A 17,813-nucleotide genomic window follows, 5' to 3' on the forward strand; every position below is an offset into this window, starting at 1 on the left:
GTGTTTGTGTATTTCTTTGGTCATTGCGCATGCTCTTCCGGTGAAAGAAAACCTTCCTTCCCGTTTTAAAGGCAGGTTTTAAGGACAAAGATCTGGTGAGTCCTGTTATTAATCAAATATGTACAACATAACTGAAATAACAGTGTGTGTACTGTACATGGAAGGAAACGAATGGTGTGAACCAATCAGAACAAGGCGTCTGCACCAGTAGATAGACTCTTCATTATGGTACCTGTTAGTCGGTGGATATATTTATTATGCAGCAAGTAAACATTTTGTCCTCAAAGTGAATGTGTTAAAAGAAGGAAAAATAGGTGAGCGTAAGGATTTTAGCAAGTTTGAAAGAATTACATTTAGACGACTGGGTCAGAGCGTCTCCAGAACTGCAGCTCTCGTGGGATGTTCCTGGTCTGCAGTGGTCACTGTCTATCAAAAGTGCTCCAAGAAAGGAACAGTGATGAACCGGAGACAGGGTCGTGGGCGGCCGAGGATCATTGATCAATCACCAGGTGCTCCTTTAGTATCATGTGCTGCTGTTTTCCTCTTTCTGAAAAGTAATAATTGAAATATTATCAGCGCTACCACACGACAATAGAACAGTCCTGTTTATTACGACTGAATCCAAGAATATAGTAATTGATAAGGAGATCAGAAGAAATAGCAGAGAATAAACACAAACAAAATGACGGTTTAAAGCAGCAGGGACGATCACACTCCTGGTAATTGCGCCGTTGTGCATTTATTGGAAATACCCACGGTGCCGTAACGCGCTGAGCCGTGATAAGTAACCGAGTCGATTTTCTCAGGCGGGGTAAATTGTTATTAGAGAGCCTCATGCACAGAAAGGCTTCCTTGAAGCCCTCGTCTTTTTTAGCGCACTTGATCTTCTGCAGCGTCTGAATGAGCCGTAATGTTTTTTTTTCCCCCCTCTCTCGATCTATCACAGAGAAGATGAAAGGAGATGTTCATAATGGCACCAATCTGCCCACCATCCTGCTTCCTCCTTCAACTGACTCCACACCGTCTCGGCCCTTCCTAATGAGAGAGTTTGATTTCCTGTTGAACCTCATCACCTACATTAACACCCAATTCAGCAAACACACACACACACACACACACACACACACACACACACACACACACACACACACACCATTACAGCATCAGAACATCTGCATCTACATGGTCTTCATAACCGTTATCGCAAAAACATCAAACAGCAAAGTGTCATCAACCTGCTTTTTTTTTTCTCTTCAGAGAGGGAAATTTGGTCAGGAATGATGCGTGAAGCCTCTCGGAATGCAGTTGGCAGTAAATTAAGCCCAAACAGAGCCCTGTGTCGCCATAGCAACGGCACAATTAAATTACTTTCCTGTCAGTTGTAATATAATGTTCGGTGCAGAGACTCATGGGACCGCAGCTCCCCACCCGCAGGCGAAGCTACATCAGCGCTCCTCGTTGGAAAGATGCAGTGCATTGATTTTGCGCATGAATGATTCCACTGTTTGCGTTTCGCGCTCCGGTCCCGCCATAATGAAGCTAAATAAAGTTTGTTTTGCTCTCTAAATTGCTGAGGCTCTTAAGAGCGTCTGAAGAAAGAAAGGGGGGAAAAAAAAGACAGAAAGAAACATTTACAGATTGTCAGCTCGGTTTCGGGTTAGGAGAGCGAGCGTGCTCATTTTCACGTCAATAGAGAATCGATGTTTAAAAATACGTCCTTTATGAAGCGATTGTCGAGTCGCAATAGGGTTTTTTTTCTCAGGCAGACGCATTATCCCGTGCCGTAAACCTGCACATTAACGAATTCACGCATAAAAAAAGCGAGAGATGAGAAGAGAGCCGTACGTTACGATCTGCTCGAACTGATCGCCGTCTCGCTGCCACACAGGGTTCAGAAGGTTCTTGACTCTTCCTGCTGTCGTATTCTTATCACGCGACGGCCGATTCGATTGAATTCTTTTCGCCGGCGGGCCCCGAGGACTCGGACGCATCACACAGAAATGGATCTTAGTGATAACGCCGATAAAACATGCCCGTGGGCTTTTACGGGGATTTATAGACGTCAGTTAAAGCCATAGTCACTTCTGCTGATCAGCAAACAATTAGCGTGTTCCTCCGAGTGTAATACATGTTCATACGCCTTTCTCACGACACACTATGATGCAAATGATTATCGATCAGAAAATTTTGATTAATTAGTGTACATGAGCTCGTTCTAATACATTTCTATAGCTCATTCACAGACTCGTATAGTTGATGCTCCACATGAGCGTTTGAAAAATTATATTCCTTAATATGAGGATTTTTCTCTAAGCAGATGTTTCTAGACCATTAATGAAAGGAGTCTCCAGTGTCAGCTGCTTTTTTATGCCTTATTAGGTTTAAATCAGTGGAGAAAAGACAGACGGGATGGAAAGACTGTTTATAGCTACTGTAAGATGAGAACTCTTGTGCACAACACTAAGCGTAGTTGTAAACTAAATTCTATAAGATATGATAAAGCAAAGAGAAATTGGACTCTAAAGTGGCCAAGTTGATGCAGTGTAATAGTAATAAAGCATTTGCTCTAAAATAGAAATAATCAAGTAATTCGACTTTTAAAAAAATCATTTTCAATAACATCAGGACACGGAGCGTTTTCCTGCAATTTGCTTTTTCAGCAATTTATTGGGTAACAGAAGTGAAAGTAAGAGGACTGGTGTGTGTTATTAGAAAGAGGAATGCGTGTCCCGACTCGCCATCGGCTCCGGCATCTTTAATGGAAAAACTCTGATAGACTTAAAAAAATATTCAATCAACTTTAAATGTGACTTTCTGTGGAGAGTTTTCATCAGTGTGTCCGTGGTGTGTCTGTGATGGAGCAGCATTTCATCCAGCGTGTGTTTCTTCATCACACACAGCCTTCCAGGGATCGAGTCCGCCTCCGATCCTGACCTGGACCAAGTGTTTCCTGGTGATAAATGAATTAATGAGCAAATGTCCATTCGAGCATTTACAATTTTTTTTGTGGCATGAAATAAAAAATGTGTGTGTGTGTGTGTGTGTGTGTGTGTGTGTCTATCTATTCATCTATCTATCTGCCTGGTGGTTTGTCTATCTGTCTGCCTGCCCATCTGTATGTCTGTCTATCAGTCTGTCTGTCAGTCCAGCCATTTGTTTCTATGTCTGTCTCTCTGTCTGTCTGTCTGTCTGTCTGTCTGTCTGTCTGTCTGTCTGTCTGTCTGTCTGTCTGTCTGTCTGTCTGCCAATCTATCTTGTCTGCAGATCCTTTGTCTGTCTATCCATCTGCCTGTCTGCCTGTCAAGTCAAGTCAAGTCAAGTTTATTTGTATAGCGCTTTTCACAACAGACATTGTCTCAAAGCAGCTTTACAGAAAACAACAGTGAAGGTGAATGGTGTGCGTTTGTCCCTGATGAGCAGCCGTGGCGACAGTGGCAAGGAAAAACTCCCTTAGATGATATGAGGAAGAAACCTTAAGAGGAACCAGACTCAAAGGGGAACCCATCCTCATATGGGTGACATCAAAAGTTTGGTCATAAATCTTTCAACAATACAGAACAATTTGTGATCATCATAGATCCAGCATCAGCTTCTCCATGCCAGGGCCTTTAAACACTCGGCATCTACTTCTCCATGATCATCCATAGGTCCATAATCTTCACGAGGTGGGACGTGACCGGAGCTGGCCAAACCTCAGGAAGCCTCGGGATGGGGAGAGAAAGAGAAGCAGTGGAGAGGAATTAGCGTAGCTGCTGTTCATGATATTAACAGCACAAGTTGATAATGTGCATGTGATCAGATGTTCTGGAGCACAAGGTTATGATGTGATGTGTGTGATGTGTGTTAAGTGTAGGCTTTGCTAAAAAGATATGTTTTTAATCTGCACTTAAACTGGGAGAGTGTATCTGAACCCCGAACACTGTCAGGAAGACTATTCCAGAGTTTAGGAGCTAAATGTGAAAATGCTCTACCGCCTTTAGTGGACTTTGCTATTCTAGGAACTACTAGAAGCCCAGAGTTTTGAGATCTCAGGGAGCGTGACGGATTGTAGCGTGTTAAGAGACTGGATAGATACATGGGAGCCAAACCATTTAGTGCTTTAAAAGTGAGTAGCAGTAGTTTGTAGTCTATTCGAAACTTAATAGGAAGCCAATGTAGGGACGATAAGATTGGGGTTATATGATCGTATTTTCTTGACCTAGTAAGAACTCTTGCTGCTGCATTCTGAACTAACTGAAGCTTGTTTATTAATGATGCAGGACATCCACCTAGTAATGCATTACAGTAGTCTATTCTAGAGGTCATAAACGCATGGACGAGCTTCTCTGCATCAGATATAGATAACATATTTCTTAGCTTAGAAATATTTCTAAGGTGAAAGAAGGCTGTTTTTGTAACTTGAGTGATGTGATTTTTAAAAGATAAGTTGCTGTCTAAAATAACTCCCAGGTCTTTTACCGTTGAACTAGTAGTTACAGAACAACCGTCTAAATGCAGGCTGAGATGCTGGAGCTTCTGTGTACTATTTTTTGGGCCGATGAGCAAAATCTCCGTTTTATCAGGATTTAATAGCAGAAAGTTATGGGTCATCCAATCTCTTATTTCTTCAACACACTCAGTTATGCGAGCTAATTGAGCTGTATCGCCTGGTTTGGATGAAATATATAGCTGGGTATCATCAGCATAACAATGGAAGCTAATTCCATGCCTTCTAATAATATTTCCTAATGGAAGCATGTATATTGTAAAAAGCAGGGGTCCCAGAACTGACCCTTGTGGCACGCCATAATTTACTAGCATTATCCTGGATAGCTCTCCATTTAAATCTACGAAATGGTAACGATTGGACAGGTAGGATTTAAACCAGCTTAATGCCTGTCCCTGAATACCGATGTAATTCTGTAAGCGATCGAGGAGAAGATCATGATCTATAGTGTCGAACGCAGCACTAAGATCTAGTAAAACTAATAGGGAGATGTAGCCTTGGTCTGAAGCTAAAAACAGGTCGTTAGTGATTTTAACTAGAGCAGTTTCTGTGCTATGATGGGGCCTAAAACCTGACTGAAACTCTTCAAAGATATTGTTCTCCTGCAAGTGGTTACATAACTGGGCAGCGACAATCTTTTCTAAAATCTTAGACATAAATGGGAGATTTGAAATTGGTCTGTAATTCGATAGCGTGTTTGGATCCAGATTAGGTTTTTTAATGAGGGGCTTAATAACTGCTAACTTGAGGGATTTAGGGACATGACCTAACGATAGTGAGGAGTTAATAATATTTAAAAGAGGCTCACCAGCTGTATATAACACTTCCTTCAGTAGTTTAGTGGGAATTGGATCTAACTGACATGTTGTTGATTTAGCTTTCATAATAGCATCATACAGCTCTTCCTGTCCTATACATGTAAAACAGTGTAGTTGTGGGGTTGTAAGTACGATTGTGTCGGGAGATGCTGTCAGAGGTTGAACTGCCACAATTGTTTTTCGACTGTCTGCCTGTCTGTCTGTCTGTCTGTCTGTCTGTCTGTCTGTCTGTCTGTCTGTCTGTCTGTCTGTCTGTCTGTCTGTCTGTCTGTCTGTCTGTCTGTCCATTTGTCTGCCAATCTATCTTGTCTGTCTATCCGTCTGCCTGTATATCTGTTTATCTGTCCATTTGTCTGTCCATCTGTCTGTCTGTGTGTCTGTCTAATCATGTGTCTATCTGTCCATCAGTCTGTCTTTCTGTTTACCCAAAGAACAAACCTCTGACAACATGCTAGCATTTTACACATTCCTGAACTGTGAGTGAAGGAATTCTGGATGGTGTTTGTTTGTGTATGTGTGTGTGTGTGTGTGTGTGTGTGTGTGTGTGTGTGTGTGTGTGTGTGTGTGTGTGTGTGTGTGTGTGTGTTTATGTGTGTGTATGTATGTGTGCACGTGTGCGTTTGTTTCCGAGGCGGTGTTCAGTTTATCAGACAGGAAGTCAACTCCTGTTCACGCCGCCCCCTCGTAACATGAGCACACAGGAATCTCAGTCATGCGCAATGTCTTTATTATTAATCCATAAATCTCTTCGACAGTGTGCGTGTGTGTGTTTGTGTGTGTGTGTGTGTGTGTGTGTGTGTGTGTGTGTGTGTGTGTGTTTTCCTCATTAAGCTCTGCCTTTAAGATGTTTTTTAACGCAAAGTAAAGCTTTAATACTGTGAAAGCGTTCCCAATACCAATTTCCAATTTTTTTGTATATGGACACTGACTTCAGGTTGGGGTTTTAATACATCTTTGTGTAAGTGTGTTTCCTATCAAGTGAAGGTTGGAGTGAAAGCGTTCGTGTCCATCACAGAACCCTGACCTCCTCAAATCCCAATGAACACCTTTAAGATAAACCTGACCATGAAGCCTTCTCGATATCACAACATCACTAGAGGATCTCACTAATGCTCTCATAGCAGAACGAGTACAAATCCACACAGACTTGCACTAAAATCAAGGGACTTTGCAGGAGAGTGGAGTTTATAATCACGAAAAATGGGGAATAAATCTGGAACGATGATGATCAATTAGAAAATGTTAAGTGTATATGTGCTCGTCTAATACATTACGGTTTCTATAGCAACAACTTATTTAACAGGATTCGTACAGTCGACACTCCAAATAAACAAAACAACAACAAAAAAAAAAAACGAGAATATTTTTTTGGAAGCAGATGTTTGTGAAAAGTTAAGGTTAAAGTTCGCTTTAAACCAGAGAGGAAGTCTTGGCCAGGCCTTAGACAACTCCATTGTTTAGGTGGCACAAGGGGAATGACTTATTTTTTTATCTCTGTGTTCCCAACAGGAGCCTTGGTCTAAATGGGTCCGGTCATGCCTCCCAGCAAGAAGCCGGAAGCTTCCGGGGTGAGCGTGGCGAGCGGTTTGAGCCAGCTGTACCAGGTGGGCTCGATCACTCGGGCGCTGTGCGAAGACGATGATCTGGAGCTGGCACTGCCCGTGCCGGCCATCAAGCTGGAGAAGTCGGGCGCAGAGGACGAAGAGCTGACCAATCTCAACTGGCTGCACGAGAGCAAGAACCTGCTGACGAGCTTCGGCGACCCGGTGCTGAGGAGCGTGAGCCCCGTGCAGGAACCTGACGACGACCCACCTCCTTCCCCGGCCACCTCGGACCTGGCCTACGATGCCAAGCACAACCCCAACTGCAAACCGCCGTATTCTTTCAGCTGCCTCATCTTCATGGCCATCGAGGACGCGCCCTCCAAGAGGCTGCCCGTCAAAGACATTTACAACTGGATCCTCGAGCACTTCCCCTATTTCGCCAACGCCCCGACCGGGTGGAAGAACTCCGTCAGGCACAACCTTTCGCTTAATAAATGCTTTAAGAAAGTGGACAAAGACAGGAGTCAGGTAAGGGTGCACTCGCCGCATCCGACATGCCACATCAATCTTTCAGGCCGGTGTGGGAGAAAAGAAAAAGCCCTGCAGCCTGGGAGGCTCTTCATTTAACCACCATGCTGCAGGCTTCCAGCGTCTCGTAACCAAAATACTTTTATTATAACTCGCCTTTATGTCCTTCTGAATGATTAACTTCTGAAAAAACACAGCAGCACGATGCAGAGAGAAATAAGTAGCAAGTGGGCGGAGTTAGAACGAATAATTTACTATTGTTAATGCCCTTTGAAGTGGAGTGTGTGCACTGTTTCTCCTAATTAAGTGGTATTTAGGGGTGGAGCTAAAAGGACTGGAGGGTTTTCTGGCCAAAGCATTCGCTGAGGTGTTAATGATGTCATCACATTCTTTCTTTCTTTCTTTCTTTCTTTCTTTCTTTCTTTCTTTCTTTCTTTCTTTCTTTCTTTCTTTTTTTTTTTTTTTTTGCCTTCTTTGTTTGTTTTGTTTCCTTCTTTCTAATCATCTTTTTATCTGTTTGTTTGTTTGTTTGTTTGTTTGTTTGTTTGTTTCTTTCTTTCTTTCTTTCTTTCTTTCTTTCTTTCTTTCTTTCTTTCTTTCTTTCTTTCTTTCTTATCATCTTTCTGTCTTACCCTATTTGTTTGTTAGGTTGTTAAATGGTTAGTTAGTTAGTTTGTTTCTTTTTTATACATGATTGGATTTAAGTAGATCAGACAGTCTTTATATCGTGGTTTTTAACACACTTTGATGTAAGCAATAGACGTTTTTAGAGGTTTTCAAATAATTATTTTTAAATGGAATCCAGTCTGAAGCGCACTGTTTTGGGCGTGTTGGAGGTGACAGTGCCTTCAGTGTTTCACTGCACGTTTCTCCTGAAGATAAATCTCAGCTGTTCGACAGCGACTGTTTTACACTAATTAACATCTGGCTGCATTAAATATCAGTATGATTCTGTGCCATATGTGTACATACAAAACACAACGTGCGATAGCGGCTACAGCGCTCCTTTAAAATGACCAATTTACTCATCTGTGTTTCCCGGAAATGAGATTTTCAAGCGATCTTGCGAAGCATCACACTGTTCCGCTGACTGAAATGGAAGAATTCCATTTACGCTAATGTGGAAAATGGCTTTTGGGGAATAGATCATGCGGGTTTTATTTACGTTTAAACCAGTTGGGCATCTGGTCTACGTGGTCTTTTAATTAGTTATTTTGATTAATCAGTATTTTATGCGCCATGGTGCGCCGTCACTGACGCTCGGCGTTCTGTAGCTGCGTCGGGCCAAAAACGCCCACGGACACGCCTCAAAAATCCTTACCAAAATGGAGGAACGATTTCAAGCTCCACCCACAATTGCCCGGGCGACTTCTGATGATTAAAAATAACAACATAAATAGCCTAATAAATACAAAGCAGTAAGAAAATGTGGTCCAATCAGCACGTCTTTATACAGTGTGTGTGTGTGTGTGTGTGTGTGTGTAGGACTGTCTGCCGGTTGGGAACAGTAAAGCCGATCCACGTGACTCTCACACTGCCATCTGGTCTGCGGCTGCGGTGCAAACAAATTTTTTTGTGTGTATGCGTTGTCATAGAAACAGCTTTGCAGTTGACATGGAAAGTAAGCTGTTGCTGTAGCAACAGAGAAACTGCTGCGAGTGTACTCGTGCATGCTCGTGCATGTGTGTGCATGTGTGTGTGCATGTGTATGTTAAGGCGGCTGGGTGGGCTGGAAGTCTCGGCCCCTCACCCATCATACACACACACACACACACACACACACACACACACACACACACCACATCAGCCTCGATCTGTGTCATTCTGTTAACCCTTTCACTGCTACACGCACACACACACACACACACACACACACCATTTAAAACTTTTAATTATATGAGATCTGCAACATCTTTCTCTTTTCCTATCTAAAGTATTTAAATATCCAAATATTTTTTTTTCTGATCTTTTTAGGATCTGTGTTTTATTATAATTTTTTATGAGATTTATAGATTTTTCGAGATATGACTACATTTTTACAGTCTGTTTGGTACACACACTTTTATTTGATATATTTTTTGTTAAAGAAAAACACTTTCTTCAATCATGCTGGTGTTTATGTGTGTGGACGATCACGGGTCTGCTGGTGTTTGTGTCTCTGAGCTGATATTCGTACCTGCATTTTGACTGATTAGATATAAACCACTTCAGACACATCATTCACAAAAACTCCACACTCGTTTCCGTAGCGCCACCCCCCCCCCCCCCCAAAAAAAAAAAAAAAAAAAACCCACCCCCTCCAAGTCTTTTCTCTTTTTCTTTACACAAATTATCAAAAACTTCTACCAAAATTTCTGCAACTATGGATTCAGTTCTTCATTAAGAGAATCAAGAGCTGCTTTTTACACAGGAAGCGTCACCTCACTGAGGTGTTTATAACATCATTTCTTTCTTTCTTTCTTTCTTTCTTTCTTTCTTTCTTTCTTTCTTTCTTTCTTTCTTTCTTTCTTTCTTTCTTTCTTTCTTTCTTTCTTTCTTTCCCCTTTCTTTTTTTTCTGTCTGTCTGTCTGTCTGTCTGTCTGTCTGTCCTTCTTTCTTTCTTTCTTTCTTTCTTTCTTTCTTTCTTTCTTTCTTTCTTTCTTTCTTTCTTTCTTTCTTTCTTTCTTTTCCCTTTCTTTTTCCCTTTCTTTTTGTCTGTCTGTCTGTCTGTCTGTCTGTCTGTCTGTCTGTCTGTCTGTCCTTCTTTCCTTCTTTCCATCTGTCCGTCTTTCTTTCTTTCTTTCTTTCTTTCTTTCTTTCTTCCTTCCTTCCTTCCTTCCTTCCTTCCTTCCTTCCTTCCTTCCTTCCTTCCTTCCTTCCTTCCTTCCTTCCTTCCTTCCTTTCTTCATGCTTCGGGCTTCCGGTGTGTTCCGGGTCAGTATCGCCGCTGCTTCGTTTCTTCGTCACAATAAAATTAATCGCGTGATGAAACGACGCGATATTTAAATACATGGTGAGGTTTTTATCTACATGCTTATTAATTTCAACTTTGGCTTTTATTTGCATGGCCTCATTGGCATACATAATTAACACACCAGACGAAATGAGTTTCGTTTCTGCACGCGCAGTGGATGTGTTATGTATTCCTGCAACACGCTTCATATTGAAGCAGCGAGAGGCAAATTAAAGAAGCAAAATAAAAGAGTAAATAAGTAAACATTCGGCGGTGGTGCAGGTCTCCAGGGTTTGTCGAGGAACGACGTCTAATTAGTTTCCTCTGAGATGAGACGGGATTGAGAAACACGCCACCTTTTTTTTTTATCTTCAACACTCTAGGGTGAACACCACTATTTCTCTGACCGTCACCTTTTCATCTGGACGGCTCACGATACGGTGGACGTGTCGTTGTGCTGGTCGCCTTCACACGTTCCCACGAACACACAGTGTGAACCTGAACCAGAGTTCGGAACTTTTTACAGGCAGATCAGATCCTTACGAAGACACACTCACCTGCAGGGAACTCTGTGTGTGTTTGTAGGACTGGTGTGTGTGTGTGTGTGTGTGTGTGTGTGTGTGTGTGTGTGTGTGTGTGTGTGTGTGTGTGTGTGTGTGTGTGTGTGTGTGTGTGTGTGTGTGTGCATGCATGAAAGAGAGGGGGTGTATTAATGCCACGGCCTCTGACAACTTGTCTGTGTAATGTATGGTTTCGCATGTTGTTCCGGTTGCCAGGGTAACAGAGGTTACATGAGAGCGCAGGTAAATGCTTGGCGGTGGTGTTGACGCTAAATCACGAGCTCGTCGCTTCACCCACACCGATGACTTGCTGCTTGTCCGCTACATCGCTCGCTTCACTTCCTCTTAATTATTCACAGAGGTGTGTTTAACATAATGGAGTAAAAAGGTCTCCCGGATTCTCTCTCTTTTTCTGTCTCTGTCTCTCTCTCTTCCTCTCTCTTTCTCTCTCTCTCTCTTTCTCCTACTATGCAGGAGTGTGTGTGTGTGTGTGTGTGTGTGTGTGTGTGTGCATGTGTGTGTGTGTGTGTGTGTCCTGTGAATGAAACTTTTCCCTTCTCTGTGTGTATCCCCTCTATCTATCTATCTATCTATCTATCTATCTATCTATCTATCTATCTATCTATCTATCTATCTATCTATCTATCTATCTATCTATCTATCTATCTATCTATCTATCTATCTATCTATCTATCTATCTATCTATCTATCTATCTATCTAAAGATTTACCTCCATCCAGGATAAAGTGCTTATTGAAGACAAATGAATGATTCCCCCCCCCCCCTTTTTTTCTGTCTGTCTGTTTCTTTTAAATCTATTTTTTCATTGTGCCAGCTCTCTTTTTCACCCCCCCCCCTTTTTTTTTTTATATTGTATATACAGCACTGTGGTGATTTGGGATCAAGCCCAGCTGCTCACTAGCATGTTGGTTATCCAGCTGTTGATGAGCACAAACAGATGTTAAAAAGTGGGCGGGGGGAAGAAAGTAAACTCCCTCTCTCCTTTTTTGGGCTGTTCCATTGGGTTACTGTGGGTCAGTGAATGTGCCGACACAGCAGTCTGACCTGATCAATACAGCGTCTCTGCGTTCTCTTCATTCTCCTCCTCTTCCTCTTTCTCCTCCTCTTCCTCCTCTCGAGCTGTGTGTCAGCAGCTTCTCTCCACTTCCTATTTCACTGCTCAGTCTTCGCATCCTCAATTCTCCTTCTTTCTTTCTTTCTTTCTTTCTTTCTTTCTTTCTTTCTTTCTTTCTTTCTTTCTTTCTTTCTTTACTTTTTTCTACAGAAATAATTTAATATAAAATACTTGTGTGAATTATTGAAAGGTTAAAGTTTAGTAGGTGATTATTTAGCATTAATGGAAATAGTCTTCCCTGTCATGGAGATGTTTTCAGACAGGGACAGGAGGTCTTTATGATGTGAGAAGCTGCAGGTTTTGAGAGAGGTAAAAATAGGACATTGGAAAAGGACGTTGTTCTTTAATTAGTGATAATAACAGCAGTCCTGGTTATTAATAATGAATCTCGGATCCGTCAGAAAGTCCCAATCGTAAGCATCTCTTAATGTCCTACATCACAAAACACGCTTTAAATCGCTGGTTTATTCCAGTACACAGTCCAGAGCTGACAGCCAATCAGGGAGCGGTCCTGCAGACAGTGCGGTTCAGTCAGAAAAGAGATGAAGAGAAAATGATAGCTAATAGCAGCGAGACAGAGTTGACTCTCCTCATGCCAGTGACATAACGGGCCACCATGTGACAAAGTGATCGGTTCGGAATACACAGCTGTGTGTGTGTGTGTGTGTGTGTGTGTGTGTGTGTGTGTGTGTGTGTGTGTGTGTGTGTGTGTATGAGAATCAGTCAGGTCTCAGTTTAAAGTCCAGACGTTTACACAGAAATCTGAAATGAATGATCGGATAATCCTGTAACGAGCTCAGAATGGCAGATTTCATACACTGTAAAAAATAAAGCCACAGAAATAATCATTTTTTTCGCTCACGGTTTAAAGCTCCTTGAGGCACAGCAGGGAAGTCTGTGATTATTTATTTATTTATTTATTCGAGTTTTATTTTGTTTTGTTACAGCGATATAAATCACGACCAGACCCGAGTTATTCTGTTCACTACTACTGTACCTTCTGATACTTGTTTGCTTTTGTGAGTGGAATAAACGGTCAGTTATACAGTAGTAAAAAGCGATCCGGACTTTCAACCATGTCCAAATGATTTATTCATCATTGGCAAAACAATTCCAAGAGCTGTTTTACTTTTTCTCTTTGTTTTGTGTTCCTGGGTTTTTAGTAAATAAAAAAAACTTAGCATTTTAAAAACACTCTCCAAAGCGGACAAAGCGGAAAACTGCGTTTTTTTTTCGGTTTTTCGCCGTTTTTTGGAAACGATAATTAATTTTGATTGTGTTGATTGTGTGTGGATGGTAAGATTATAGGTGGAAACGGCATTTTTCAACATATCTGGATTGGTGTAGTCCAAAATGCTTCATTTATATAGAAAACTACAAAAATTCTTAATATTTAAGTCCATAACAAGACCTGTAATTTTTAATGTACTTTTATTTTACTCGTCTCTCTCACACACACACACACACACACACACACACACACACACACACACACGTTTATTCTTGGTGAGGAAGTGACCAGGGCTCGCTGCCTCTGCACTTGAATCGTCTGTTTTATTTTTATCTTTTTGTCATGGGGATTCGGAGCACATTAGCTCAGCAGAACCAGCACCGGTGTGTCATTTTACAGACCCTGTACTCAGCATTATTAGTGCTTCACCCACACACACTCAAACACCAACTCTCTCTCACACACACACACACACACACACACACACACACACACACACACACACACACATGCTGAAATAACCCAGAGAGTTATGCAATGGTGAGGTCATTTAGACTACCCTGCACGTCCTCCATGATATTTTTGTCTGTCAGTTTGAAACTAAAGTATAGACCAAAAAACATGAGCTCCTGGGCGAGTTAGGGAACCTGCGTCTGACAGACTCGAGTCAGAAACCCGGTCGAGGAAGCGGCTCAGGGTGGCTCTGGGCCGTATGCTGAGCTCGTGGGGGAGGCCATATTGCTTTGGTATAATCGCAGCATGCAGCGAATGTGTCAGAACAAACATGATTCATGTACGCCAAGCGAGACCATGGAGGCTTGCGAGTGTGTGATTTAGAGGGACTGCAACTCAGTGGGACTCGATCTGGCTGCCCTGTGATACAGGCATGCACACACACACACACACACACACACACACACACACACACACACACACACACACACACACACACACACACACACATTTACCCACTCTGACTGACTCATACTCTGTCCTTCCGGCACAGGCCTTGTCTCCGTTTATCATGCCATCGCTCGCTTTCATGTCCCTGCATTGAAAGGGAATCCTCTTTAATTAGGATTACGTTCCACAGGTAATTAAATATCACCCTTTCATTCTTGTTTCTTTTTCGCAGTCAATATTTTTTACGCTCCGATTAAACAAATCCCGGATTGAAAAGGACAGACGGTGCGCTTCCAACCTCTTTTTCAACCCACACTGACGAACTCGTCCGAATCATCAGGCCTGATGAGCTCACACCTGCGCTCCGTCATTCAGAGCTCAGCCTTTCATTCCATCCATTCATTCAGAGCTTCTCGTCTCAGTGTTTCAACTCGAAACTCCAGCATTGTTGAGTATAGTGATCCTGAGGGAAGAGCAGCGGTGGACCAAGTTCTCAAACCATGCAGATGAATCAGTGCAGTCAAATATAACTCCCGAAATATTTGTCTTTAAATGTACTTAAGTATCCAAAGTGCTATGATTTATTATAACTCTAATGTCCCTACGTTCATTTTTATTACAAGATTCTTTACTTAAACAGTTTATGTGAAAAGACTCAAATGTGACTCTCAGCACACTGATCTATTAATAGAATGATATTAATGACTGATTGATTTCTATTAAAATGATCATGAGCCCAAAACCTTCTTCAAAAAAAACGTGTAAACGAGGTCACGTGTGTTGTGGTGAGTTCGAGTCTGGAGTTTCTTCATCATTGATTTCTCTCTAAATGTTCTGCTTGATGTTGAACTGATGCTGAACTGTATGTTGGTGATCAGTAGATGCACCAAGCGCCGATCAAAACACGTGTAAAACAGAGCGTGCGCTCGATCCTGATTGGTGACTCACTGCGTGTTTCACCAGTTACGTTTTTATCCTCGTAAATAAAAAGGATTGAGTGATTTCACTAAATGTAGCTGAGTGAAATGCAGTGAAGTGAAGGTACAGTAACATTCAACGTTCATCAATAATGCTGGATTGAAGAACATCGATTACTGAATTACAGGTAGGAAAAAGATTTCAATCTCGTTACCGACTGGCTTGATAAACTAGCATAGCTAGATTCTTAAAATTTTTGCTACATGTTTACTTTTCGTGTCACGTGAGCAGAATTAGGTTATTTTGAGGACTAGTATGTAGTCGCTCTGAACAAGACAAAAATAGGATTGATGCAACACTATAAACAGACTCAATCTGTTATCACGGACCCCCCGGTATCTCCTGACTCAAGCACAGGGATACGTTTGGACCAGACGACCTTGCCGATCCGTGTACAAGGTCACCTTTTACCCTGAGTGTTATTTTTTTCATCCTGTGCTATGATTCCAGATGAAGCCAGGCGAGTTCGCTGGTTAGTCATTAGCGCTTGATGGCCTGAGGGTTTCAGAGGAGAGCGTCGCGGTGTTATTTCAGACTGCTTGATTTATCCCGCCGTGGTCGGGCGACTCGACCGCATGCTTATAGATTGCTTTTCCAAGGAAGCTGTAATGTACTTAATTTAGGGAATCAGTGCGCCGTCCAATTGATCTGATGGATCGCAGAGGGCGGCACAGTGTAGCATGATAGCATTGTCACATCGCGCTTTTCTCAACCCTAATAGCTGAACACACCAAACAATCGCTACTGAACTGCGAATATTCACATTTTATAGTAAAAAAAAAAATCTGCCGAAAAACCCAACGTAATTTTGGGGGGAACGAAGTCCGGCTTCTTCAGAGCTCCAGAATAAATGATTCTTCTGCCAAGACTATCAAACAGCCTTTACACACTCCTCCATCGCCTGTTGCCTTGGAAACCAGTGTAATCCATGTATTTCTTTCTCCCTCTCTTTTTTTTTTTCCCCTCCCTCTCTGATTGGAGACTCTATTGACTCGTGCCATTGAGCTGGCCTTCAGACCCACACAGCAGCTGTCAGGAGATGAAAATAAATAAGAGGGAAAGTGCTCTAAAAACCTATTGATTTTTCCTGATTACTGAACATTTGGAAATTTAGACCAGCGCAGAGTCTTCAGTGGGAGGCGAATATGAATAATCCGACTCGCCGGATGTCTGTAATATCGTTCGCTCCTGGGACAGCCGTGTCCTTGCTTCAGGGTTTTTTTTTCCTTTTTTTTTTTAATGACTTTCTAAACACACAGCCTTCACCCACGACAGACACATTTTTGACGTCTTATTGAATGAATACAATGACATTCAACAATTAATGAAACAATGAAAAAAGAAATCGTCTCGCTTTTTTTTTTTCAACCCCCCGATTTATGATCCGTCGCTAATTAGAATTGATTGTCTTTGTTTAATCCTTACGTTTTCACCCAAAGCAGCAGAGATAAAGATGCATGTGCCAATACGCCATGCTTTGACTTTACCTAAGAAACAAATAAATCCCCCTTTTCACTTTTTCGAACTTTAGATCACTATCAGCTCTTCTTTTTTGTTCCTTGGTCTCATTATTGAAAATATTTACCTGATTCCATTCCCTTGCATTTTGATCCATCTTTTTTACCTCCACCAGTTTTTCCATATAACATGTTTCAGGATTGAATTTCATGGTGTCATGTGCTCTTGCATTAAGCCCAGATATGGTTTAAAACAGGCTGATGGGAAGTTGACAGCTTAATTAGGTAGACAGTGTGAGTGTGACCTAAAAATACACGCTTTTTACAACACTTCGGAAGGAAATGGGTCTCTTTGGCTAAAAGGTTTTTTTTTTTCCACATAGATGTAATATCAAGTGCTGTCTAAGCTTATCATAGAGGGGATTTTTTTCCCCTTCGGTAGCCTTAAACACTTCTATCTTACACTTTATATTATATTAAACACAATTTTTTTTTGCCTTGGGAATTTCTAATAGCACATCAAACCCAGATTATAGTACGTTTTCACGTGAACTTTTCGTTATTATTAACCAGTCACTTGTCCCCTTACTATGGTCACAAAACCAAACCCATCATTTCCTCCAATCAGCCCATCTATAATCGATAAAGTGCATCAGATTTCAGAGCCTCGTCCTCACAGGGTCGTCATCAGTGCAGCCCTTTCCAGCCTTTTTCTTCTCCTCAGATCAGATCTGCAAAATGAAATTGTCTCTCAAGTGCATCAACTCCGGCTGCTTTTAGAAAGCGCCGAGTGTGTTAAACAGGTCGCGCGCGCGCACACACACACACACACACACACACACACACACACACACACACACACACACACACACACACACACAGTTCCGTCTGTTTTGCAGGTTGGGTTTTGTGTGATGAGTTGATGTTTGGTTATTGCATTTTATATTGTTTGCCATTAAATTTTTTTTTAATGGAGCAGAGAATTGGGCCAGTGACACAGAAATCCTTTTCTCTTTTCTTTTCTTTTTTTTGTGAAGGTGTATGGGAAGTCGAATCGTCTTGTACTTTTTTCTAGAGCAAAATCGTAACTATTTTGGGAACAGAGTTGTTCACAGTTTAACATTACTCTGATTCTGTGCTGTCAATCTGCATCACATAGCGGATCAGAGAGCTGCCTGCCTGTCTGTCTGCCTGCCTGTCTGTCTGTCTGTCGGCTACGTGTCTATTTGTCTGTCTGAAGA

At 41.9% G+C, this 17,813-nt stretch overlaps 1 protein-coding gene across 6 annotated transcripts in view; it reads left to right on the forward strand.

Moving 5' to 3' along the window:
* The window catches only part of foxn3 (forkhead box N3), a 91,571-nt gene that overhangs the window by 27,777 nt on the left and 45,981 nt on the right, over positions 1-17,813 (forward strand). For 5 of the 6 annotated variants that reach the window (XR_014535200.1, XR_014535201.1, XM_083551084.1 and 2 more), the window contains exon 2: positions 6,814-7,376. Coding sequence is in view for 4 of the 6 variants with exons in the window: in XM_083551084.1 (XP_083407210.1) it covers positions 6,828-7,376 (549 nt within the window). In the remaining 2 variants the exon portion in view is untranslated. Of the gene's footprint in view, positions 1-2,678; positions 2,954-6,813; positions 7,377-17,813 lie in introns of those variants that run through there. The other variant, XM_083551086.1, reaches the window with a different exon arrangement.

The sequence above is a fragment of the Silurus aristotelis genome (assembly GCF_946808225.1).
Source record: "Silurus aristotelis genome assembly, chromosome: 9".
Lineage (NCBI taxonomy): Eukaryota > Metazoa > Chordata > Actinopteri > Siluriformes > Siluridae > Silurus > Silurus aristotelis.